At 49.1% G+C, this 27296-nt stretch overlaps 2 protein-coding genes across 12 annotated transcripts in view; one reads left to right on the top strand and one right to left on the bottom strand.

The window, feature by feature from the left end:
* The window catches only part of LOC124184409, a 209439-nt gene that overhangs the window by 104300 nt on the left and 77843 nt on the right, over nt 1-27296 (bottom strand). For 3 of the 5 annotated variants that reach the window (XR_006871190.1, XR_006871189.1, XM_046574066.1), the window contains one exon: nt 22616-22786. Coding sequence is in view for 1 of the 5 variants with exons in the window: in XM_046574066.1 (XP_046430022.1) it covers nt 22616-22786 (171 nt within the window). In the remaining 4 variants the exon portion in view is untranslated. Of the gene's footprint in view, nt 1-17322; nt 17517-22615; nt 22787-27296 lie in introns of all 5 variants that reach the window. The other 2 variants (XR_006871191.1, XR_006871192.1) reach the window with 2 other exon arrangements.
* Nucleotides 1-27296, top strand: part of LOC124184400 (teneurin-a) — a 514944-nt gene that overhangs the window by 419847 nt on the left and 67801 nt on the right. The gene's annotated exons all lie outside the window — the stretch shown is intronic.

Below are 27296 nucleotides of genomic sequence, written 5' to 3'. Positions count from 1 at the left end.
GGAAGAGCGTAATAACAATAACCACAATAACGGTACAAACGTAATAAGAAGAAAAATCCCGAAATCCCGTGCAGGTGATCCGGCTCCTGCAGCCTTCTTGATAAAGGCGGCTTTGCCTGGATTACGGTAGATTGCAAGGTCCCCTTGGATCCTGAACAAGGGATTCGGGCTCTCGGGATCTCAAAGAGACACGTGTTCCGTTCTCCAGGCTCGCCCTTCTCGCTCTCCAGGCAGCGAAACACGTCACGACACTTCGTAATGTTTATACGCGTATGATAAATTGAGCGTTGATAAAGAGCCGGCGAATTGGAAGTCGACTCGAAAGCTCGACTTTCAGTTCAAAGCCGGACAAGGTAGCGCGAGTCCTTGACCGGCCAGGCGCGCCTCGCCGTCGCGTCCCTTGATAAAAGCAGACCACTCGTACGGCCTCGATGTGAGAAAGGAGAAGAAGCCCGTCTTGGGTCTGACGGTCTGTTCGCAGCGGGCTGCGTGGAGGAACTAGCTTGCGAAGCGCAGCACGGTGAGCGTAAGGACTTGGGATCAGCTTGTGATTAATCCAGACACAATTAAGACGGCGAAGCCCTCGCTAAATGAGCCAAGTACGAAGAAAATAAAGAATGGGAGGTGAGGGCGTTAGGCGAAACGGGAAGTAAGGACGGTTCGACTGGATGAAGCCGACTGCAGATGAAACGAGGCGCAAGGGAGTGACCCACTACCGCAATCGTAAACAGTAATGGTAGTATGGAAATGTAAATGATCGGTAGATATCCCGGGCAGCCCCGGCGTTTCATCCAGGGATGGGGTTTTATGGGTCAGGGTGCGATGAGGTATCCTCGTCAACTGCGGCCAGGCATCGGCAGAGACCTACCTATTCTGGTACAATAATACCGTCCGTGTTACACCCGAGTGCACGTAACGCGGTGCTGGTGGTGCCATGGATCTCGCGGCGTTCGGTGTCCGAGTCCGCAGCGATCTTGGGGCCTTTGTGAATAAGGAGCGAACGGGGCCGGGCTGCCGGGGTATACAATGAGTGCGCGTTATCATAAATAAAGACGGACTAAATTAGATTTTGAAATCAAGATGGCGCCGGTATTGTCTTCGGCTGAAGCCGAATTAATTGGATTTCGCAGAGCCAACTTTGCTCCCGAACAGTCTCATTCCACCGCCGGCTGTCGCCTCCTCCGCTTCGCCCTCTTCGCTCACCTCTGATTATGCTGCATTTTCTATGGCCGACCACTGAATTCGGCGCCAACCGACCCCCGCCTTCCCCCGTTCAATGATCGCGAGGGTTCAAGGGTTCCTAGGGTAGACACGAGGGTCGTTAACGGATCTCCTCCGGGGTCTGAGGCAGATGTAAGGACAAACAAACAGTCAGTGATGAACCGGCCCCTCCCGTATCTCTGCGGCGTTGTTGTCATGTACCTACGCCCCGATTCCTCCACACCGTCTGCGAAGCCGTCGCAGATCCCGTGGCGCTCTTTCAAGGAAACCCCGAAAGTCAACCGCCCAAGAACACCCGATCCCAAACCCTCCGGATGAGCATTTCAATTTCGGCCAGAAACCGCATGACTTCCCAAGTTCAATTTACCCCTTTCAACGGCGAGGAGCGCAAGTGGTCTGCACTACCCTTTGACCCATGCTCCAAGATCGTTCCAGGCAAATAAATAAGACGCGATAGCCGCAGACATACGCCGTGGGCACGATGAAAGTCGGATCGTCATGCTTCGAGGAAAATTTATTCCATCATCCGAACCTGAGCTTGAAACTTACCCAAGTAGCTGGTTGTAGTTAGAGTGTATCTTGGAAACAATTTGCCGCGCGTAATGCCGGTGTAACGGGACAGCGATATATGCAGCTTCTCGGAAACTCGGAAGTTGGGAAACACGGGAGATGGGTTGACGACTTACTGTGGTTCGCTTCGCCTTGTAATCAGGCCCGCAGCGATTATCCAGAATCCGGTCAATTGATGTCGAATTTCCGGCTCTTGTCCGCGACACGCCATGTCGAAATTATCCTCCTCGGACGACCGTCGAATCTCTTCGCTCTTCGCTGCTCCCCGACAATGACACCCCGAGTTCGCGTTTCGCATCAGTGATCAAACGGCGATAAAAAACGAATAGTTACGAAGGCGAACATGACAGGAGGCGCAAAGTAAAGAGAAGCGCACTGCTCGAGGTGCGGATTTTACCGAGAGACCAAGGAGCCTTTTTGCCACCAAAGGGAGCACGTTGACCATTGTGCAGTCAACGACAGACGCGACGGAAGATTATCGCACGCAGGAATTGGCCTATTATTCAAATACCCCGGTCCGGTGTGGTAGCGGAGGTTTCCTCTCTCTCTCCTCTCTCCCTTGTTCTTCGTCCGCGAGAACCGGGTAAAGATCAAACTGACGAGGGACGGCTGAAAATGGGTACCTACGGTAGTCTTTGGTGGGTGTCCCGCATGCACCGCGTATAAGACTGTCACGACGGTGGAGAGAAATGCGGGAAAGGGAGGTTAGGTAGGGAGAATCGCAGAGAGATCCACGCGGATGGGGCGAAAGCGAGGGTGGCAGGGGCTGAGTGGTTCCGAGTAGCTTCGCTCTGCTCCGACGGTATTAAGATTAGCACAAAGCACTACCAACCAACCAGTCCTCCACCCCGCACCGCCGGGGGAAATTCGGATACGCGCACGTACCTATATACGTATATACTCGATGGCATAACCTCTGTACGCGTTATCTGGCCAGACGCAAAGTTGCGCCGGTAATTTGCGGCGTTCCTGCAAATCTCGAAGCACCAGCCTTTGTCAGAACGCCAGAACTGGCATGTTCGGCGGATCATTATCGTCGGACACGGGGCTGCAGGTTTCACGGACCATGGCTGGGGGCTCGAGTTAAATATCGGCGGCGTTAAATCACCTCGAAAAAATGCCGCGGCTGGGAGTAAGGGGGAAGGGGGAGGGGGAGGGGGAGAGGGAAACGCGGCGGTGACCGCAGACGCGGCGTTGCGAGTCGTTTGGAACGGTTCCACGGATTGATCGTCACTGCGAAAATGAAAGCGGGATTTGGCAGCGGCTGTAAACTCCGCGAGTTTCAACCCCTTAGCACGAGGAGTCAACGACAATGGTTGTTAATCTTTTTTCTTTTTTTTTTTATTTTGAGCTGCTCCTGCGGGACGCGGGTACTCTTGAGATGTTAATCTCGAACGGGGAAGTTCCTGCCACTCGATGATAGGGACTGGGAGGGTTCCCGCTGATCGCGACTTCCCCAGAAAACCAACGAGAGGGTTATAATCCGGCGGACTAGAAGCCAGGACCGCCATGTAATTCGCTCTCGCGTCTTTGTAGGCGTCTACACCCCATCGCCGAGGATATTTACCCCAAGGATTGCCGCAGCCGCCTTGCGAATCACGCTCGAAACCGCTCCGCTGATTTGGTTCGGATCAAGTCTGTGGAACGGAGTGTGGGAGAAGGTCAGAAAAATGAGGAAGGAGGAAGAGAGGGCGTCGTGTGGGCGGGACGAACACTTTACCAGACGACAAAGTCCTCGTTCGAACTCCGGTGGAAAAACTGAGCCGTTAAATTTCTGCGATAAAGCAAGGAAATTCTCCATGCACTTTGTACACAAGGCTACTTTACGTGATTTGCGTGTTAGTTTTGTCGGATCAGTTACAGACGCGCTCCAATTTCGAATGAAATGATAAATCGTTGGAATGCAATTTAACGAACTCGGGACATTTGTTGAATCGATAATTATTCCCAGGTTATCTGCGTTCGCTGATCAATTCGATTTAACGCAATGTTCAACAGCCTCGCTCGATGTCTGGTAGATTATAGTACGTACCTATATACGTATTTACTTGCATATGTTCCCAGCCCAACTTATCCATAAAGTTTTAATTGGTTTATTGATTACCCTCCGATCGAACGATATCGCTGCAAGGGTTTATCTAGACATCTGATCGAGTTCTGTACGTACGTCAAGATACTCGTGACGTTATTCGTATAATCTTATTTTACTATCTGGCATAACTACCGTACACCCGCCTGCCCGCAAAGCGAGCAAATTATTATTCCAGACGTCAACTTGATGTTGTTCCTCTCTTTTGTTTCAGGTACGTCCGTCAAGTTTCTTTCGCCGTTACGTCTCAATTGACTTCGTTAAAAAACGAGTGAGTACCATTTTATGCTCTCGAGACAACAAAAGGGAATTCGAACGCAGTAGTAACGTCGCAATGTCGCAATAGCATACGGAAGTACACACGTAGCGAATAGGCGAACCGGTGAATACGAGCTTCCGGCCTTGGATCCAATCCAGATCTCGGCCCTAAGGTTTAATTCAGTTCGCAGGATCGACCTGAACAGCGGCAAGACAGTCGGATAAGACAATCTCAATAAAATCGATTATATGAGACGCTGTTTAAGCCAGGATCCTTGGGAGATCTCGGTGAAACCTAGCAGATATCACGGAATCGCACCAGCGGATGTGAGCTAGTTGGCACTGAGAGGATAAATGAGAGAGTGAGAGAGACGGATGTAGATAAAGCTGAGGTTCGGCGAAGGATGAATCCTCCCAATCCGGCGAAGCTCCAGTAATTTACAATTCTCCTGGTTATGGAAGCTGAGGTTAGGCTTAAGAGGTAACCCATCCACCTCTCTCTCTCACTCTCTCGTTCTCTCTCTATGTCCACGTCTCGCTTCCTTCCTTCCACATGAACGGTACGAAACCGTGCCAACGAAGCCGGAACACCACTGTCGGCAAAATCCAAGCAGGGTCCTCTTTGCGCTTCTGCACTATCCCACACGTGTCACAAATTGTATCGACCATGTAACGTATTCCGGCTGACCGCGCAAAGGTGCCCATCCAATAATACTCGGCCTCACTGTCTGCAGGGGTTACAGGTGAACATGAGCGTGGGGCTCGAGAGCTGATGAGGGTTGGCAAAGAACGACCTTAAACGGGTTGCCAGCTTGCCGACGGGGCCAGGTTCGCTTTCTTGGTAAAGAAGTTGTAAAACGGGAAGAATTACAGATAACGAGTTTCAAAGTTTGGCGGTGGCTTCGAGCCCCTCCCTTCCAGCCTTCGTCTCTGTCTCGACATTCCCCCTCAGCCTGGTTCCGTGTTTTTCGCCCCTTTCCTCCCGAGTGATCCATCCCTTTCCAGCCACCACCGATGGTTCTGCTTCTGCTTCTGCTTCTGCTTGAGCTGCAGGCACATGCAAGGCGATGAACCGAGCGGTGTTAGAGAGCGCGAATTAAGTTCGTCCACTTCTTCCTTTCTCTCCTCGGTTCCCGTCATGGCCCAGCGTGCTCCCGATGGCGTTCACTCCACGCTGAGAACATGCGCGACTCTCTTCGATTCCGAGGTGTACCGTAAACGCGGTGCGTTACCTCAAACAGACTCGAGGAATGAAACAGCTCAAAACAGCTTTGCCTAGCCGAGTGGCTTTCCCGCAGGTACACTAGTGCGGAATTAAGATGCTTTCAAGCCTCCCCCCATAGTTGTTGGAATTTATAAACACACTCGTCATACCTCAACTTGATACTATGAATTATTGAATACACTGACTTGTTACCGCGAACTGAGTGCTGAGCGCGGAAATGGAAACGGACAGACTAGATGCACTCCCGCTTTTGCCAGGTGATCATACATCCATTTATAAACTTTGAGCAGGGTTTTCGGCTGGAGCTTGTAAAGCTAGCTGCCGCGCTTATTCTGTACGTCCCAAGACTTGTGCAGGTTATTGAGCTGCGGTCAGTCATCGCTCTTTCACACATCACCTCCCCGAGTGATCGCCGTTATTAATTTATTTACACTGGCTCGTTTAGTTTTAACAAGCTGAAGGAAAATGACCGGGTCGTAAATATGAACCCGGCCAAGCACGAGAACTCGAGGCTCCGGGGCTCGAGGAAGTGGCTTTTTAAGTTCTAGGACCGAGTAATAAAAGTATAGTAACGTCAAGTAACGAGACCAATTTATACATTCCGTGTAGGCCCAGTCGTATTTCATTTTTAATCGCGGCCCTGCGAGGTGCCCGAGGATACCGAAGGTGTTGGTCCTCTTATACCTGTTCAACGCACTTGCGGACGCACAATCTTTGTGTGATCCAGAAACTCGAGCCACCCGTATTCACCCGTAACGGAGTAAGTTTTCAGGGCTGAATATATATTCCATCTACCTGCTTCATTATCCAATGCCTTTCTTGGAAGTAAACCGTTTAACCAAGACAACATACCAGCGCCTTACTATCGTTCATCAGACATTTCTGTACCGTGCAGTCCTCGGCAAGGATCTTTCAGGGATCTGAACCATCTTTTCTATCCGTCGTTTACAGGAATAATTTAAGAATTTCGAAAAGCAAAACGTATTGTTGAGGAATAGAAGTAAAAGTAAGGTTCGGGTATATTTTTTTATTCTTACCCTTGAAAAGACTGTATTACAAGGTTTTGTGCTCCTCGGGTTTTCGCCTCATACAAAACGTTCGGCACTCTCACGTAGTGTATACACAAGTACAAATATCGATACGCCGAAGCGTCTGTAAGACCATACGAGTGCTTTGAAATGTGACAAAGGAATTTTTAGGATGAAAATATATGTATATATATATATATCAACCCATCCAGGCATCTGACTAATTCACAACGTGAGTATATTTGTTCAATGAAAATGTGACAAAAGAAGAAGAGGTTGGTCGGTAGGATAGGTAGGTACACAAAAACCTTTGAGGACGAATCGTTCCCTCCGGCATCTTTACCTTCGTCTATACATAGGTATACATTGTACAATGCACAATGTATAATTATAATAAAAGAGAAAGAGACTCTCCACCGATAGGGAACGACGGATTGTCCTCATCATTTTTTCCTTGTCAATCATTTACCAAACTTTTTCACTTCCTCCAAGTTCACTCGACTAGACGTAGCGCGTCCTCTTGATGAAAAACCGAAAACCTACCTGCCCTGCATAGCACGGCACAGCTCGGCTTGTTTCTATTTATTCGCAATTATACGAGGGAACCGCGACACTCGTGGGACACGCGTCGAGCTGCGGCAGTTTCGTTTGTTTAGCTTCGGCCCGGCATCCTGAATGCAGGGGAGAAACCAAGGGACAGAGATACATCGCCGGGTTGATTGACGGGTATTTTTCTCGAGTGGGCACACTGGCCGGGTGGTGATGCACGCTGCAGGAGAGAGCCTCGCTCAGGGAAATTGTATTATTGTACCAGGATGTCGGACGGATCCGTATGTACACCCCGAGCTTTCGTCAGATTATGGAAATTCACCAGCGGATTTGACGGCCGTCCGATTGTCTGCTGCAACCACCCTGCAGCAACGCTTCGATCCCTCTCTCTCCCTCCCTCCCTCTCAGTACACGTCGGTTCAAGAGCCACGTGTGCCGAATTTAGCCAGTATCCCGGTACTCGTTGGCATAAAGTGTTATTACGATTTTCCTTTCCCTTCCAATCTTCTTCTATTCACCAGTGAATTCTGACGATGATCGTATAATCCGTGTGTAAACGTTGTCCACTATTCTTTTCTTCGTGGCTGGATTTCGTCGGAAAAATGTGTTTGTTTTAAGGGCATCGTGGGTATTAACGTCTGTCAAAGTTTCTTCCCGATATCCAGACATTTTGGTTTTCCTCTTTGTCTCTCCGTTTCTTATTTTCCGTCTTTTTTATACCTCATCCAGGTACTTCAGCCACTCGCGATTCAGGTAAATCAACACGGCCCAACGATTTGCCGTACAAAATCGAATCGCGCCCACCGTCCGATGTAGCTATTTTTCACGGATTAGCTGCCGCAGTGGGTGCGAGTGGTCGATTCTGCCAGGAATGCGAGGATGATGGCTGTCGAAGGCACGTGTACGTTCGACGAGGTGGAGGAAAGCGGAAAGCGGAACCGTTTGCGGTTGAAACCGCAGCCGGCAGGCGCGAATTGCCTGGGCGAGTGGTCGCGTAACATCCGGTCGGCATGTTTGTAGAATAAATAGTTTTATCATACCGACGACGAAACCCAGCCTCGACGAGACATCGCGTCCTGTCTTTCTGAAAGTTTAGTTGAGAAAAATCGAGGAGACGAAACAAACCAGATTAAAAGCTGAGTATAACGGAACTTTAACACTTTCATCACGCGCGAAAAAGAAAGAAGAGAACAGCGGCATGTCAGAAGAAAAGACGTACCTGCGCATCTTCATTTCCATCGAGATTACGAACGTATGTATCCCCGGAAAAGGTTGAACCTGAAACGAACGAGTGGAATGCATTGCGACACATTTGCGTTCATAAATAAAGATTCGCAGCTCGACCTGTCAGAGTTGCGCAGGCTCGGTAGTTGCGGTGAATGGTAAAAGAGGGAAGATCCGAGTTTTTAAGGTCTGCCGAGGTCTGAGATTTCACAGTGATACTGAGCAGTATACGCGATCCCACGTTTTCAATTTTCAACAATCTTCTTGCCCGATATCCTAAAACTGACGTGTATTTGAGCATAAAAGTCGGTAGTCGGTTCCATTCGGCAAACCTCCGTCGAACAGTTTCCCGCATTTTCTGACTATCATTTCTCCCGATTCTTCTTTCTCCGTATCGAGTGATTTCTCATACCGATTTTTGCCCCGCAGTGTATCTGTGATCACGGATCACCGCGCTCCGACCACGCTTCTTAAATTGCGCGTTTCGAATCAGCCGTTGGTCTCCGCTACCTTCTTTCTTTCCTCATTCCTACCTGTATATACTTCCTCCCCTCGAATGATATTTCACCGCTATCGCTGTCAACGCGGACTCTTCCATTCGGTCGTTTATGCAACAAATTACGAAGCAAGGATATTCTATCTTCCATTCGTACCTTATAACACGACAGTTTTATGCGGTATATACATAAAAGCTACAACTTCCGGCGACATGATCGCTCGCCGTCGTCACTCGTTGTCCGGTTTCAAAACTCGCGAAACCTCTTAGCTGACGAAGAAGACCTCTATAGGGGGTGAGCTGCAGCAACGCGGGGTTAAAAACGGTAGCCGCGTACCAAGTCTGCGTCCCGGCTTTGCCAAGAAGGAATTATGGTTTCACCCTCCTCTCTTTGCCGGAGCTAGGTTGCCTGCCTTTTGCCTCTGATCAAAGGAACCTGCAGCCTAGATTATGCCGAGACAACTTATTACCCAAGGGCGGAGGAGGAGGAAGAGGATGAGGAGGAAGAAGAACCGAGGGTTGTTGCAGTGCCCAATGCCGCACATCCCTCACCTCGTGTCACAGGTTCCAAGCGGGTATCGAGTTTCCTCAAATATTCTCCTTCCGTGTTCCCAGCTCATCCTGCTTACTGGTATTTCCGATCAGTAAGGAAGTTCCGAATATGTTGCACTCAGCCGTGTGATACCATCACCGAAAGTGTACGTCAAGTTCAGAACCGCGGGTTGGTCACGATGCTAAAACCGGTTACCTCTCGCTTCAACTAACTTTCGGTATAAATTTTTGTTGTTTTTTTTTTCTGACGTACATTTCAAGGGCAAAAAGGCAAATCGACGATATTAAAAATAGAGGCAGGCGGGGTGGATGATGGAAAGGGAACAAAGGTCTTCACCGTGTCCATTGTCGTTCTCCGAGGGCTCTCTTGGTGTGCGCGCGAGGACGGCGTTCTGTTATACCAATGTAAATGATAAGCACGCGTTCACGGTAGGCGTTTCGGAGCGGGACCGCATAGTTTGTTATAACAACGTAGGTACGTACACGTAGCGGGACGACGAGGAGCATTGATTTCACGTCAGTGACACACCTTCTCGTCACACGCCCCCCTCCACCCCCGTCACCCCCTTCCCGCCTCTCTTTATCCTCATCCGAAACCACCGCAACGTCCCCAGCTATTACCGTTGGATCGGGCGCGAACGCAAACACACGCGTCGTCCGCACACATTCCAGGATAGCTTTGTCGAGGAGCGAAGACTGCGCTTCGACCACTCGTCCGTCGGTGGTTTACCACCCCATTCCATTCGTTCTCTCGGTCCTACCGAAGGACGACGATGACTAAACCTTCTCGTGTACGTGCAGACTGTCCTGCATGTTCACGCGGTCGCCTACTCCTTATTTCAAGCCCACTTCAATCTCCCGCCATTATCATTTCGCCGTGCATCCCTCGTTGTACCTCTTTGCAAGAAGAATGAAACAGAGTGTTTGCCCAGCCATTCCTGCCGCCGCCGTGCAACGCCGAAGATCGCGTTTCCGTCTGATAGTTTATCGACGAAAGAGAGAAGAAAGGGAAGAATGTAAAGAAAGTCTCGACCGAAGGTTTCTTCCATGACCGTCGGGACGTAGAGGATCCATCTTCATCTACTCGACTCGCCTACGCAACGGAACGCCATGAGGATCGATCCGTCGCACTTTAATCAACACTTCCAAGACTCATAAGAAAGCTGCGGGCACCGGATTTAAAAACACCTGTAACTTCCGTAAACAGCGGTTAGTCAGTCGTGCGGAATTCCACTCGATCATCTCGCTATCGAGCTGCGCGTAGCAGACCCGAATCCGATAAAACGCTCCACCGGCAAAGAGTGATTAAAATCGAACATCTTTTCGACCCTCGCCGACCAGTTGCGCGGCATATAACTCGCGGGGCCGAGCGCGATGGGCATGAAAATATGAAGGGCAGCCCGTCGTCAGTCGTGGCAGCATCCGGTCGCCGGTGATGTCGAGGAGCCGCCCCCGGCGGCACTCCCAGGGCTCGTCACCCTCGCGTCCCCTTGACCCCGGAAACCCGGAACGCGGAACCACTGAGCTTTATAAAGAGCGCGGTACGCTGGCTCTCTCGCGGGAAGTACCCTCCCTGTAATTAGTGTCTTCACTCGCCTCTTTGACGGAAAGCGAGCGGCCGCAGGGCGAGGGTGACGCACCGGAAGCCGGCTGCTAACAGGTCCTAGACAAACCCGGTGAATTGGCCGCCCAGCCTCAGCGCGTGTATGTATTCCCGGTCCCGAGCCGACCCGCCCCCGCGTCCCAAAAAGGAACCCTGTTTTACTCTCGGACAGCTTTTTGTCCCCTCGAAGATTGCGCCTCTCTCACCTATTCTATTGCTCCGATCTGTTTCCGCCTCCAGCTCCGCCGCAAGAAACTCCTCCGCAGCTTCCTGGTCCGATCGATGGTTTTATTCCTCTCCTTATCCCCCCACCCCAACCTTTACGCCATCCTTCCCTCCTTCCGCCGTACTCTTTTTCCACTTCTATTTTTATCACGGTGATCAATACGATCCTTGAAACAATGGACGGTCCCATTATCCATCGACGAGTCTTCCGTCCGTTCTACGAGATGAGAAAAAGAGCCGATCTCGTCCGCACGTCCACCCTCGAGTATCGGACCACTTGGCGAAAGGTTAATACGCGGCATTGCGGGAAGTGTCTCAATATTGTTCGTTTCGGATGCACAGTTTTTGTGTTGATACATATTAGTTTTTCTTTTTTGCTTTTCCGTGGCCTTCGACTGCGTGGACGGTGAAAGATTGAAGAAAAACATTGCACCGCGTGGGGGTTTGCTTCCGGCACTCTTGCGCAGGAGGCGGAAGATGAATAGTCGAGTGTTAGGTACAAAGCTCGGGACGACGAGCGGCACGAGGTATAACACGCCGTCTGCGATGCATCTGGAATGCATCTGGGGCCTGTCTGCTGAGTTTCCACTATTTGCCATAGTTCGACTTCGCCTGTGTCGACAACCAGCGAGGCACCTTCTGCAGGGGCTCCTTCTCATTTCCATCCTCGGCGTTGGTGGTGGCAGGCTGATGCTGCTTCTGCTTTTGGTGCTGCTTTTGCTGCTGCATGCAATGCCACGGTAACCACCGGGCGAGTCGCGGTGAAGTAACGTAATAAAATTGGATCGTAAATTTCCGAATTGAAGAAATAGAATAAATTTTACGGCACCACCTATGCCGGTTCAGGTTTTCTTGAACGGAAATATTATATTCATGCCTGCCGTGCATTGCAGCGCGTGGTTCAGCCAATATTGGAAAACGGGCGCTAGTTTTTTATAACCCACCCGGAAACGTCCTGAGAGGGGTGAAAATAAACTGTATCATCCCGAGATTTTCAACGCCTATTATACATACACGAAACTCACCCTATTACCGAATGCGATATTCGCGGGTAGATTTTCCGCGCTTTCGTCTGTGAAGAGAGAGGGCGATAAAAATACTTTACCAGCGGCTTCTTCCTCCTCCCCCGCACAAGTCTCGTGCCCTCGGCGCAAGCCGGCGATTACGCGTCACGACATGGACCAGCGGTAATCACCCAACTCGTCATAATTAAGGACCGTAAGGAGATCTCCTGGTGTTTTGTTGAATTCAAAACGACAACAGAGCGTGGGGATGCCTCGGTCGGGTCGAGTCGGGTTCGCGCCCTCCCTCTCCTCCCCCGAAATCGCGACGAGAAACGAGACGTGAACCCGGAATTAACCGAGAACCCTGAACACCCCGCCCGTTGTCTAGCTTAACAATTATTACGTTTCCTTAACCGTGAACGACGCCGCACCGTCTCGTCCTCGGTACTGCGAAGGGACGAAACGAGCCGATCGCCTCGCCTGGAGAACCGCCCTCCTTCGTCAGGCTCTCCCTCGCCATCGGCACGCCCTTCTCTTAACGAGTTTTCAAAATCTTTGCCAAAACTAAGCCGCCGATGCCTCCCTTGCGCACTCGCGTGCGGCATCCAATTAATACTTAACCGTCGCTCAGAAATTGACGGATAGTTGTTGCTTTTGCCTCGTTCGTGTGTTCTCCGTCGCGATTGTTTTTATAAATTAAACCAAACTGCGAGAAGTGAGACCTGACGTTTTCTTACGTTCTCTCGTCGTAAAATAAAAAATAAACAACACAGGCTGGGGTTCGAATTTACATCGGTCAAATTCCAAGTGACGAGAAATATTCGAAAAGAATTTTTCCACGCGAAAAACACCGGACAGTAAACATTGTATGTTGGGTCGGAAAATGATCAGCCACCGTAAGAAAGTCAAACATCCGTTAAAATCGAAACACAATGTCATACCGAAATGAAATCTGGGAGGCTCAGCTTTCCGATTGTGAGCTCGTCTCTGTTATATCTTGATGGGAGAAAAATTCCTTACTCGCTACAAAGCCGACCTGGCGTCTCTAAAGCCGTAAACGTATTCAAACGATAATTGATATCCTCTCCTTAAATCTAACGTCTTCATCTTTCGTTTCGGTAAGCGGGTGTTTCGCCCCTTCTCTCCCTGGTCCGGTGACCCCGAAAATGGTCGGTTCCTCCCGATCTGAGATTGTATCGCTGAGGAGAAGCCGGAGAAGAGCGGTGCTGGCGTACGGTCCGAGAAAATTAACGACGCAATCAGCATGACAGTGCTCGACTCATCTCGCCTTTCCTATTGACTACTTTTTCTCAACTGTCGCGAGCCATCGCGATGTCCCGAAGGGAAAAAGAGAGAGGTGTACTCGACCGCAAACGAGAGGAGACGGAGCCTTGTATAATACAGTCAGAGGCTGTTATCTCGACTGCAGCGAACTCGGCTCGTGTCTATTTCACTCCTAGTTTCTGGCTATTAATCATCCCGTAGAAAAACCGAGCTCCGTCTATCACCGATTCTATGGGGACTTCTTTCTACGCGCCACCGCCCCGGTCTCGACCAGTTCGTTTCAAAGTGTACCCTTCGCGCCACGTTCTCCGACCAGTAATCACGTATTCCAGCACTCATCTTTCGAGAGGATGAAAAACCGCCGAGAACAGACGGACAAAAAGGGACGTAAGATGGTGGTCGGGGGCGGGGGGGTGAGGGAAAGGGGCGAGGGAGTCGGCGCGAAGAACCCCGTCATAATCGGTTGAACGAAATTAATCCACAAGCCATAAGCGTCGCGTTGTATCGTATCGTGCAAGCTGCATGGTTATCTCCGACACCCCCGTGCCAAGCACCGTACTACGGCATTCAACGTTATCCGAGCCTCATTAAGGCCAGCCGTTCACCGTCTGGCCATTAATTACATCGTAATCATATTATTTTGCGACAGAAGCGTGAGTGATCTGATTATTTACGACCGTGCCACGGCTCCTCGTTTATGCCCACGCTTTAACGCTAGGTGCAAAAGCCGAAAGACGCTTACGTGCATCCACCTCCGGTGGAAAATCAGTTACGTGTCTTCGCGATGTGAGTTCTCGATCACCCTACGTAGGCCGGAATTCGCAAATCGACGAGTTTCGGGTCTTTTTGACCGTCGAATGTCGAGGGAAAAAGACATCTACGATTCTAGAGGATCGTTGTTATTCTCGGTTTACTCTAGAATTATCCAAATTACGTCAGGGTCAAATACGATCAACAAATATTCTCGATCATCGATCAAACCTAATATCGATATTCTCAAGCTAGTAGCATCGTTTCGACAGCGAACGTGATAAGGTCGGTTTGTCCTCCTCTTTTTTACGATAAATAGTAAACGTAAAGTAAAGTAAACAGCGGTAGTAAAAGGATTGAAAAACGGTAAAATTTAATACCGTCATATAAGACTGTCAAAAATTCCACAATCAATTGTTGCATCCAACGAAGCTTGAAACGCGGATGACGTACGATCAGATTTATTTTGTTTATTTTCCGACAGTCTGGGAAAACACACCCAACGGTTATAAACTGTCCAGAAAGAGAGCGTTGCTTTTGAACGACGATTGCGTTTTGGGTATATTTCGGCATCCCCGGAAAACATCGTAAACAGAAACGACACTACTCACGGTGTCTTTCCCAAAGCTTCGGGGCGGGTGGTTCGCCTTTGGCTTTATTGAATTCCAATTGTATATTTTCCTCCCCCTCCTCCTCATCTCCTTCCTCCGTTTCACTTTCTTCCGCGTCTATTTTCTTTTCCCGCACTTTATCCCTCCCTCCCCCACCCCACCGTACATCAAACCAAATTTATTTATTGTCTTTCGTAGCAGGTATTCGACGGTCTATCTCACCCTTCCACCTCCCAAGCACCTTACATCATTCGCGGCGTGAAGTAGGCTTCAAAGAGCTCGGAGCGTCCGTTCTATCTCCCCTCCCACCTTCTTCGAAACGAAAATTTCTCTCTTCTTTTTCCTACCTTCATCGCCCCCGGAACGACGGTGCTGGCCTATTGACTGCCCCCGGAGTTCGGCCTCGCCGTTGGGAGACAAATTGAGCGTGTGCCCCCCATTGTGATCACCGATCCCGCACTTGACCGTTGGGTCAGATAACTCGGTCGGCAAAACAGGGCCCCGACTACCCGCAACACGTAGCTAGGCCGCCGCCGTCGCCGCCGATCATTAATCAAGAGATCTCTCTGAAAAACATTAACTCATTCTGACAAGTGCATCTGGGCTGGGGGATGAATCCCTATACTCCACTCGAGTGAACGCGGCGCCAGCCTCCGGGTTTCAATGAGGGAGCCACGGACCTCCGGCGAAGGGGTCCGGGGAGTTTTCGAAACTGAAAAACCCCACCCGAAGCCTCGAACGTGAGGGTAGAGATGGGATAGCTTAGCAACGCGCGTCGTTTTTCTCCAAGGAGATCGGCACGAAGTAAAAGCGACGAACCTTTAACCGCCTCGCTCGATTCTCAAGTGAGAAACGATTCTCACCGTAACATTATATCACAGGTACCCATGGTATAACGGAATACGATCGGTTGACGGAAAAGCAGACAGCGGAGCCCTTTTAGCCTAGTAGATAAAGTTAACTATGGTGCCGTAAAACGATATATAGCATATATACCTTCTCTCTAGGGAGGTGAAAATACCTGTCCACCGGACGGTTATCTTACGAGCGTTGAGTGTGAATGTGGACGTCGACGACGGTGTGCGGATCCGCGTTACTCGCACGGAGCTTAATTAAATCCCGTAAAAATGAGCGCAGTAATCATTTTTATAGAAGCGCATCTACCCGGGGCGAACCTGGGAACGATATCGCGCAAACTTATGAGCTCCGGTATAAGCTTGTAGTTCCAATTTCCGACGGGTTGAAGTGAAACGCGTCGCATCAACGATTTGAAAAATGTATTTCAATATTATACGTATTATTAATCTCAAGGCTAACGAGTGAATGATCTCGTATTGCGAACCTTGATCTAACGTTAGACTCGAGTATTGTACGACAATTTAATTTCCTGTTAGAAATCCGTCGAAGAAACATTGACAGCTACCGCAAAGTGTTAAGAAATTGAGAAGAATTCGCTTCGCGTGCGGAGTACGAAATCCATAAAATCTAAAAGAAAAAAAAAAAGAAGGAACGTAATACGCGTGAGTATTTCACCCATGGTGCAGTATTTTACGATATTTAATCAAACGCTGTCACCCGGGGAAACAGGCATAGATATATCCAAGGAGTTCTGGAACGGTAAGTATATGAAGCGGGACTAGAGACGCGTGGATCTTAAGGGGGACTCCGGGCAATAAAATACGATAAATTCAATGGGGGGTTGGTGCCTGTCGAAGCGGTATTATTACGTCCATTGTATGTATACCCCTGCAGCATCGATTTGAACGCGTTTTAATTCTCATATATCAGCGTCTCTCGATGCCCCGCATCGTCTCTCTCGTCCGGCTCTCTTCGCTCTCTCGCTTCTTGCCCGCGCTGCGACGAGCCTACCCTCGTTCTTTCCTCTCCTTATTATTCTTCTTCTTCTTCTTCTTCTTCTTCTTCTTCTTCTTCTTCTTCTCGGCCTTCCCCCTCGTGCAGCTGAGGAGGAGCCGGGTAAGACACGCGGCTTCCTCAGCTATATTGGATCGGTTTGCACGCATATAAATCAGCGAAAGAATATCTTGGCGCATGGCTCAGTCGACGCGTGTGCATGTATACGTGCATCCGTATACGAGAAACACGGAACGAGCCAAGACGAGGATACGGGTTCCTTTCCACCTATCGATTCACTCGACTCGCGGACTCAATTCTACCTCATCCTGTTCAAAAGTTGTTTCACCTACATGCGTACCTACGTCTGTCGATACGCGTTCCAATATACCCCCGGACATTCCTGTTGCAGCGAAGTCGGGACGGTAAATGAACAAAAAAATTAAATCTTTATTTAAATATCAAAACGAAAAATGAACGAATTCTTCCAAATTTTGCACGCGGTGCTCGACCAGCGGAGTTTATTATTCCGTTGACTGATCGAAGGGGCGGGAGTCTCGCATTGTGGGCAACTGAATTTAATATAACGAATATCCATTAATATTAATGCTCTTGTAACTTTGAATTAGCATAGAGGTGCATTGTCACTGTAAGGGTGCAGCAGCGGGGCAAGGGGTGGTTCACAACGGTGACACGGTCGAGTGCCTCGACGGTATTCGGTAACGTTAGATAGACGAGGAGGGGGATGTATACGTGTGTGTTTTACACGAGCATCGACGTACCTGCGAGTAGTGTAGGTCCGTTCCATCCATCCTTCCTTCCTTGCGCCGCGAATCATTTCATCGGGATGAGAATTTAGTCAGTCGCCCGTTACGAGGGATAATTCCGGATGAATTAAACTCCACCCACGACGCCAAGCCTCGAACCCTATCCGGCAATATAGACCGCGTCATACACTCGATTCGGGGACATATACCTGTACGCATACATATAGTTACGAAGGGTGCAATCACCCCTTTCTAATGATCTAGTAGTCGTCGTAGATAAAAGCTCAAGTAAGAGCACTCGTGTTTTATAAAATGAATAAGGCTGCTGGGTCAACCAATATTATTGTAAAAACAGTCCTGTTACCGACTTTAAACTGTAATCGGTAATTTTACCATTATTAAGGCATTGTTCTCCAAACATTTAATTTTGCTGTGTGATAATTCGCTTGATAAGCCAACGAACTCAATTATTTATTCTGTAACTCCCGGTCCGTTGGTATAACTATGTATATATAATATGGATGCGTGTTACAGCTACGCTTTGTTGTCTGCGCAATTTTCCTAATCGCCGAGGCTCTGTAGCGCTCGCCCCCGTGTTCAGCGGATGAAAACCGGGAAACCCGACACTATCGTGAATTTCTAGACTCAGTTATGCCGAACGCGTATCGATTGTCGTTGGTTGAAAATTTTCAGAGGTATCGGTTTATTGAAATTCCATGGCGATATGTCGAACGGTTAATTAGTAGGTAGGTATACCGATATACAAACGACCATGATGATCAGATTTCACAAAACTGACCCGGTTGCGACTCTGCGAAACAAACCCGCACCATTTTTTTCTCCATCCCAAAAGAATAAATTGGATTTCATTTCCCAAACCCTTCAGAAAAGATTTGGTTTGTTTGTTCGGTGTTTTTTTTTCCCCCTCTTTTCTTAAGAAAAAATAAAACTCAAAATCATCCGAATCGCCAGAAGAACTGTACAGTTATGCTAGATGGAATACAGAGAGGGTTGGAACAATTTCATCAATCGATCGAAATTTCAACCTTACGACCCGACGAGTATGCATAAACGGATCAAATTTCCGATCCGCCAATAGAGTTTTCAATTCGAAAAGACGCCCGTCTTACCACCGGCGAGGCCTTATTCATTGATCCGTATATGAGGTAGACTTTCGCACGAAATTGCGTAAGGTTCAATCGAATCACGTTCTTCCTTAATCCTTTGAGGCGGATCACGTCTCAAATAACTACGTTCCGTCATCCATCTTACATAGCTCCAAGAAACTATGTTATACACACACATACCCCTACGGCAACTGTTGAGAGTATCAAGATAAAAAAAATAATAATAATAACAATAATAATAATAACAACAACAACTTATTCAACGCACGTTTTGCACTGCGCACGTCACATAATTGCGCGGTTTTGAAAATTAATGAAAATGAAAAAGAGTAATTGAAACCGGGTAAAGACAATAGGTGTAGTGTGACGTAATTACCAGTTTAATTACGAGGGCGGAAAGGTGGGGGGGGAGGGAGCGAAGAGGAGTCGAGAGGGTGTCGATTGGACCCTGTACGAACGGCTTTTCGTCGAACTCGTGGAACTTCCGTAACGTTACAACGCTGACACATGTGTGTAACATATTATAATACGTATACGTATAACGGCTTATGTTTGTACCCCAGGACACCGAGGTACGATATAATACGGTTTGGAGAGCTGGAGGGAAATGATGCGTCATCAATTTCACGGAACATTTCTTTTTCGTAACGAAAAAAATCCGTGGGTTTGTCTCCTGTGTAATAATAACGGTTCAACCCTCGCCGCGTTACAATTTCGTTTCGGCGTGGGCGCGAGGATGTGTTTTAATGAAATAACCATGTAATGGGGAGTGAATCGTCCGCGGAGCGTGCGGGGTGATGCCTTCCTTCTCCTCATGCTCGATCTTCCACGGGGAATTTCTGACTCCGTACAGCCACGCGACGCGTCGCTTGGCCCGTAAAAATTGCCACAACAGAAAGAGAGAAAAAAAAAAAGAGAAAAAGAAAAGAAAGGAGAAAAAAAACCAACCAACCAAAGAAAGAGAAAGAAAAAATACTTGGTTTAAGGACCACGTCAAATCGATTGACAAAAGCTACGGCTTGGGGCTGAACGGGGCCCGACCCTTCGACGCGAGAATCGCACTGGCAGTGGCGCATACACACGCACGCACACAAGCCAAAGAGAACGCAGCCACGTACAGAGGGCGGAGAGGAGAGAAAAAGAAAAGAAAAGAAAAAAAAAAAGAAATACGGAGAGAAGAAAGAACGAAGAAGAAAAAGAAGAGGAGGAAGTGGGGGAAGGGAATGCTCGAGGTTGGGGTGCTTCAATAAATGCTGGGAGCTTTATTAAATCTTGAAATGTGAAGAAAGAGGAAACGGGGATGGGAGGAAAATGACATTAATTTTCCCCCAGCTGTTCCCTTTCTCTATGCCGCACGCACGCACTTTCCGTACACGCTTGATCGCTTTATGCAGGCGCGTGTGGTTATCAATTTTCGCCAATATAATAGGCTTAGACTTCGGCGCGTTTACGGTCGGCCGGAATGTGGATATGAAATTGTTCGAAAAAGAATGTTGCGGAAAAGTTGAAACACACTCACCGCAAGCTTCGAAATAGTTTCTGCGCGAATTACACCCTCGTGTTGTAACTCGTGATGATACTTTGAAGCCACCCTCTCTCAGCCTGAGCAAAGGGAGAGAGACCGGATGCACCGGGGCGCCGGGTAGCGGAAATGCGCAATTTATTACCGTCTTGAAAAATTAGTCTGGCTTCTTTCTCCCCCGTAAATGTTTAGCGAAAGACTCGCGGAGGAAAGTCGAACGCATTGGAACTGCCGAGAAGGGGATACCTACAGGTTGGACGAGCTTTGGCTTTTTATTTTTCTGAAAGTAACGCGCATCGTAACCACCCGCAGCAAAAAACGCTGTCGGTTTTGCGCCGGTTTCACTGCGTTCAATAAAGTGCATATATGCAGGGGGGGATTTTTCGTTGTCGAAAATGAATTTACCGATGAATACAAAACTCGCTTAACGAGCCTCTAACTTTCCCGTTCTAATTATATCAGCCGGAGCAGTGTTTCGAATTTCATTGAAACTGGGATGGATGGATACACGCGATGTTTCAAACTAACACACAAACGCCGGAAAATCAGAGATTTAAGCTTGGCGGAATAAAAACGGTTACAAAAATAGTATTATAATAACGATCTCAGCGTACATACGTGTGTAGTTAAAGGGTGACGGAATGTACGAAAATAATAATGAACCCCGCGGATCGAATGCGGTAATTGACTTGATATTCGACAATAAATTCCTGCCCGTTTAACGCTCGCGCGAATCTACATGATGCGGGATTTCCTGCAGTTATTGCATTTCCTATGAGCATCGCGTTTCGTTGGAAGGATCGCGACATCTTCTGGCGCCTGTCGGCCGTCGCCTCGGTGAGAAGACATACGTGTCCCTGGTTCCTCCTCCTACGATGAATTGTATTAACCGAGAGCAAATACGTCCCGCGCATATATGATCCATACGCTGCACGCACGTGAAAATATGTCATGCATACGCGACGCCGGGTTGCCTAATCCAATATATAATACATGAAAATAGCCTGCAGCTCTTGCGGTTGGAAAAAAAGAAGGACAGAAAACAAACACGACGCCAGCACGCGCCTTATACGAGAAAGAACCCCTTTTTTCGCGACGATTTGTCAAGTTATTCGCGAGGTTGGCGCGACGGCGGTTACTCGAGTTTTGGTCGAAAAAAAAAAAGGATTGAAAAAAAAGAAAAGAAAAAATTATCACATCTTGAACCGCGCTTCATGGCGGATTACACGCCGTGAATAAAACCCCGAAAAAACCCTTCTAAAATTCGTATAATACCGTGCGAAACGAGGGGAGGACGGATACGTGTCCTGCTCGATATGCGTCGCACGATCCTCTAAATGACGAATCATTAACGCGTGTGCAGGCTAGAACGCAGAGAGCAACGCGTGATCGCGTACTCGCGTCGCAGAAGGCGATCGTGATGAACTGATACAAAAAGAAAGAAAAAAGCAGAAGAAGAAAGACAAAAAATTAGGGGTTGGCCTGTAAAAGCTCGCAAAGAACCGACCGGCTTTACACGCTGGTGCGGAGGGGTGTAACTGAAGATGGAGGCGATAAAGACGGGGAGCGGAGTAAAGTAGAGAAGAGAAGAGAAGAGATATACGCCAGATGTTTTATTGGCACTGTTCATGTGATGGATCGCCCCGATATTATTGCACGCTCAGACGACGAGCAGCACCCGCCCCCCAATCACCGATCGACCCCGACGTGTCTCTCCCTCTTGAAAACTTTTACTATACCAAGCTGCGGAGAACGGACACTCGAGCTTTTCTTCCTCTCGCCGTTCTCTCTCCGAGAGTTGACACGCTCGCGTGGCGTTTTACGCAGGCAGCACCCTGATACGATTTTCACCCTGATCCGGCGCTACCGTCATTCCCTAATACCAGGCCTGCCTTCCCTGCAGGTTGCCGCCCTGCCTCCGCGACGTGAGCAGCCTTCGAGAGGACCTTGCGAAATTTGAATTCTTTCTGTTGAACCGATGATGGTGCAGATGCCGCGGTTTAATCTCTCCGTGTCTTGCCCTTCTTTTTTTTTCTTTTTCTTCCGTTCTTTTTTTCGTTTTTTTTTTTCTACCTGTGCGTGTAAAGTAATCGCTATCAACAAAGATGTTCTCCCGTCCCGTCTACGACGCGACGACTTCCGATCGCGTTTCATTATCCCTTTTTTCACCCTGCATACCCCGTCGATATAAAAGAGTACTAGATCGGTTGAATCCGGGGCGATCAAACCGAGGAAGACCTTTGTGCCCCGTCTCAGTTTCGCTTTATCTCGCCTTTTCATTCGGGATTCACCCCGCGGGTTAGGGGTGGTGGACGGGGGTCGTACGTCGCGATGTGCAGTTATTCAACGCTGGTAAAGTCCCGCCGTTCGCGTTCACGCTCTAGGCAAGCGAGCCTTGTACACTGATTGTTGTGTCTTGTGCGTGACTTTAAACACGCGGGCTGCGTAAGTTCCGTAGCCCGAGGATCCGTGCGACGACGGTCTGGCGGAGCCATTGTCGAGCACAATGCGTGTCGCTCTGTAAACGCGACAATGGAAACCGCAAACTCATACACACGCGTGCACACAGAGAGAGAGAGAGAGAGAGAGAGAGCACGGAACGCGTAGGTGCGCAAAGTACTGGGCGCGAATAGAGGGTTACGGAGTAGGTAAAACTTACCACCCGGAGAGAAGGTCCAGACGGTTTTTTGCCGCTGCGATAGATGCAGACGCGACGTCTATGTCACCCCGTAGGACAACAAATCCGCAGGGCGTCACCGCTTCCAGACTCGTTTGCAGTCCATGCACCTCGTGTTCAGACCTGTCTCTGTTCTTTTGTTTCTGGAACAGCCTGGAAATAAGAAAACAGATACCGTTATATGGTAATGCGAAACGATGCGAGGAAGGCTTGTCAACGGTGCGGAATTTCTATTTTCCATGCATCCGTAACCGCCTTGGCGCGATTTTCATTTCTGCCCGATCACTCTCCTCGCTGAATATCGTGTCATTCCGGATGCATCGCGGAAATTAAACGAAAACGAATTAAAAAAAACTCGCGGCAATTGACAAAAAGCGAGAAATTCCAACCCCTGCAATACAATGCGTAGGTATATTTATCTGAAACTCGCACGTTTAAATGTAAGTAATTAATATCCCACCGTGCGGCTCTCGCGACTCTCCCCCTGAGCAATATTTTTTCATTCGCGTTATTACCGGGCGTATAAAATGGCCCGTTGCAGCTAGCGCTCCCTGTTGTCTCGTCAACGGATACATAATGGCGATAGATATAATATAATAGTTACCCTATTCTTCCGTATACGATATATAATGTACTTTAGAACTTGCAGATTTATAACGTCTGCTAATTAATTTTTCATTCTTTCATTTTTCACGTAATCCGCATTATCGCTTCAGCGCTGCGACTGCTTTTTTCACAGGCATCTAATATAGCTACATATATATATATATAGGTATATTTGTGTGCGTGTGCATAGTCAACGTCGCGAAAACCTCGAAGTTGAAACAAAAGGTTGTAAAGTTTGAATTAATAATCAAAAGATCTGCCATTAAACTCTGTCGTACAAGGAATCTAACGGATATCGATTCACGGAATTTAATTAATGCGGTCATAAATATGTAATTTCGGATTCTTCTGTCACCGAAATGGCTCGGATAATGAATGACGTGAGTTTTCGATGAGAAATGACGCAAGGAACGAACGAGTTTTAACGGTAAAACAGCCGCTCCCTCGATAGTCTCGGGAAAATAAGAGGCTGACTCGTTAATCCTACAACCTTCTTCGAATCCAGCAGTGATATGATACGAATTACAACTCGTAGACCGGTAATGGAAAAGGTGTATACAAGGCGGATGAGGGTAAATCCTTTGAGCTGTACGCTCACAGTAGTGAATTATACGAGCAACCTGTAACAGGTCTTGTACGAGAGGAGGATGGACCGATGTTCGTAGTCCATAGCTCACGGAGTGACACGTGCACGCGATATGGAGTCAGAGGTACGGGCGTTATGCCTGTACCTGAAAACGTGGAGGAATGTAATCCCGGGTGGGCGTTTGATGTCTGTTGAGGAGATTCCGGATGAGGATGAGGGGGAGTGGAGGCTGGAGGATGAGGCACCTGGATCAGAGGAGAACTTCGTCGTTCGTTTCGGGGGGGGAGGTTAGGAAGGTTTTCGAACCATCGAGCCTTGCTCCGGTGACTCGACGCCCCGTCGACACGGAACACCCGCGGGTAGAGGCTTAGAAAAACATCGCCTCTCTCAGCTGTTTACGATGCAGAAACTGATCGAGGGATTTAACGCCGAGGGAACTGTGAGCGGGATAGTCGGTACCCCCTGGTGTCGCTGATCGTGACGCCAGGGAGAAAAGAAGTTTGAATAAAGTAACTAAGCACACGAAAAACAAAGGGCGGGTACGAGACCTCGATTGTCTTTACTCGAGTACGTGACCCGCTTCTTGCGAAGAAAACCCGCAGGTTAAACTCGAGGGTTAAAGTGTAGCCTTTATCCCGAGTACGATAAGGCAGATGCGAATGAGCGAAAGTCACCCGCATACGAATCGGTGCAGCTACCTACGCGTAGCCCGAACACTGGAAGTAACTGATTCGCTGGTGCCTTTCGCTGATTGACTGTAAGAACAAAAATTTGCCGCGTTCTTTCGCTTTTCACTTTCATGACCACTGATCAAAAAGTGTTTGGAAAGGAGGGAACGGTCTCCTTAGTGATGAAAGTGTCGTTTCGAATAGTTGGGAGCAATTTTCCAGGGAAATTCTTGGGCGTGTACCAAAGCAGCGCGCGATGCAGTGAAGTGGCAGAAATTGGAAGCCTCCCGAGGTGCGCTACGATTGGGAAACCGATGCACGGGGTGGAGCTGAGGTCTGGTTTAGCGAACGATGGAACTCGAGGCTCGTTGGCACCGACGAGCAACGGCAAATTAAGTTGTGTCATGGCCCGACGGAACCTCCGAACACTTAAGAGCGTCGGGTGTTATTAGTGGCATTAATTACGCAGCCCGTGCCGCTGCAAGAGCAGCGTCCGAAAGCCGGGAGAAAACCGCCCTCAAGACCGACCCTTCCGCGTCTTTCGCCACCTCACCCTGCAGCCGGTGGTCAATCCTTCCCGGGTAGACAATTCCCAACTCCCCCGCGCTCCGTCCTATCAATTACCCCACCTCCAACCCAGGCCTCGACGACTCGGTGCAGAGACTCGGTGTTGTTCGCTGACCCTTGCGACGTTCCTCGAGGTCCGAACAACCGAGCCGATGGGATCGCCGAAGAAAGAAGGGACCGAGGGACGGGGCCGGGTTGGGATCGGGATTGGGATGGTCTCGTATTAATTGCGTCAGAGAAGAAAGCCGGGTGAAGAAGAAAGACCAAAGGTCCATCACCTCGGCTCTCACAAACGTGAAAAATTCCGCTCTAATTCTTGTCAACGGGAGAAGAAAGGCCTGTGAAGATGATCCCGGATCTCGGTGACCGACAAAAGCACTCAACTTTTTGGAAATGGAAAAATGCGGTTCCAGTTTTACCCTCGCAATTCTATAATGGTCTTAGTTAATTAATTATAAAAGTTCGGGGTATTGCGCAAAATTTTGATTCCCGGACCTCGCTACCTCGTTCGAAAGAACATCAGAACGTTTGGCTGCAAGCTTCGGTCTCTGTCCCCGCAGTAGATGGCGGTAAGAGATGAGGATGGAAAACTTTTTGCCCCACCCGGGGTTAAATTGTCGGACTTCTCTCACCCCTTCCCACGTCACACCACCTTCTCGAGTTTTCCCTGGAATCGTGATTGACCATCGCCACACTTTCGCGGCTGATCTTTCGACGCGCGAGGATAGCGGCGTATATTAGATGGCACGTGATCCCCCCATAAAATGCACCCGTGTCCAAGTCCCTCTTCTACGTAACATGGCTGGGCGCCATCCGGTGGTGAGACGAGCTGCTCAACTTCTTCGTAAGAACCCGCGAACAAATCGACCGCTCTCCAGAAGTTGAAATGATTTTCTGCAACGAAGGTATTTACCGCTCACCTGAAATCGTTCGGGACTAAGAGTAATTCACCCCGTCCAGAATGCGCTTTCATTCTTGCAGGAGATAGAAGTGACGGGCGAAGATGAAAAAGGTCCGCCGAGGGGAGAAAGGAATAACCGGAGAATATAGGCGGGGTGTATAAAGACTGGTGGTCGAGCAGTTCTTAACGGTAAATTGAAAATTGCGAGGCCCGTGCGAACCCATTACCATTATCATGGCGGTGGTTTCCTAAAAAGTAACGCCTCGCCATACCGACCAATGTCACGCACTGCCGGGGTGAAAGAGAAGAGCGGGGCTGAGAGTACCGGGCATGGCGCAAGCCGGGAACAATAACCTTTTTATAACCGAGGGTGCGGAGCCCAACCGCGGCCGCTGCGCCATAGCGAAGGGAGGCAAGTTAGGATAGATGCGTCGGCAGTAAACGCACCCTGCACCCAGGGAGCCCCGCAATATCCCGGCGAGCGTTGCGAAGCTAGAGGGAAAAACGGCGGTGACAAAATTGCTCGAAATCATCCCCCAAAGAGCAACTATTTCCTCCTCTAAATCCTCTCCGACTAGCTCTTCGAAGAAGCCTTGCTCCCATCGAAGTATCAATCTTTGACTCAATTATCCCCAATATAGCCTAATGCCCTTGGAGGCCTCTTTGCTTCTCGCCTTTATAAAATTTTCTCAAAGGACTTTTTCAACCCCCGTCGAATAATGCTTCCATACCGAGAAGTGAAAAGACAGCTCGCGCGAGTCTGCAGGGGTTTGTGTCGCTTGTTATACCGCGACATGTTTCGCTCGTTGCTCGTGGTTTTGGTTTCGAATCGCGCCAGACCGGCCGTATCTAGATTCGAGGGCGATTTTAATTTTCTGTTCAAAAACCGTGACGTAGGTACAACTGAACCAGTATCGAATTGGCAATTCCAATGAGCCGAGTCTGTCGCGTCGAAATCGTGAAAGTCTTTTGGGAAGCCGGGGGTCCAACCCCTTCCGAACCACCCCTTACCCGCGGGTTAAACGACCGACGTTTGCTCAATGTTTCAAACAAACTGAGCGAGCAAGGAAGGAGATGTACATACGAGGCTTTATTTGCAGTGAGTCGTAGCTGACGCACCGCGTGCCGTGCGGCATCTCGCTATCTCGGCAAGTACGTCGACTGCTCTCGCTCTTCACCCAGAAACGGGGGTTGGGGTCGCGCTTTGGAACCCTAGAAAACCCACCCACCACGCCACATCCCTGAGCCTCGAGCCCAGAGCCCTGAACCCTGAACCCTGAGCCCTGAGCCTTGAGCTTTGAGCTCCGAGTTCTGAGCCCTTGGAACCCACGCGGA

This window comes from Neodiprion fabricii, chromosome 6 (genome assembly GCF_021155785.1).
Source record: "Neodiprion fabricii isolate iyNeoFabr1 chromosome 6, iyNeoFabr1.1, whole genome shotgun sequence".
NCBI lineage: Eukaryota > Metazoa > Arthropoda > Insecta > Hymenoptera > Diprionidae > Neodiprion > Neodiprion fabricii.
The sequence above is the reverse complement of the archived record's forward strand: the minus strand, read 5'-3'. Positions and strand labels throughout refer to the sequence as shown.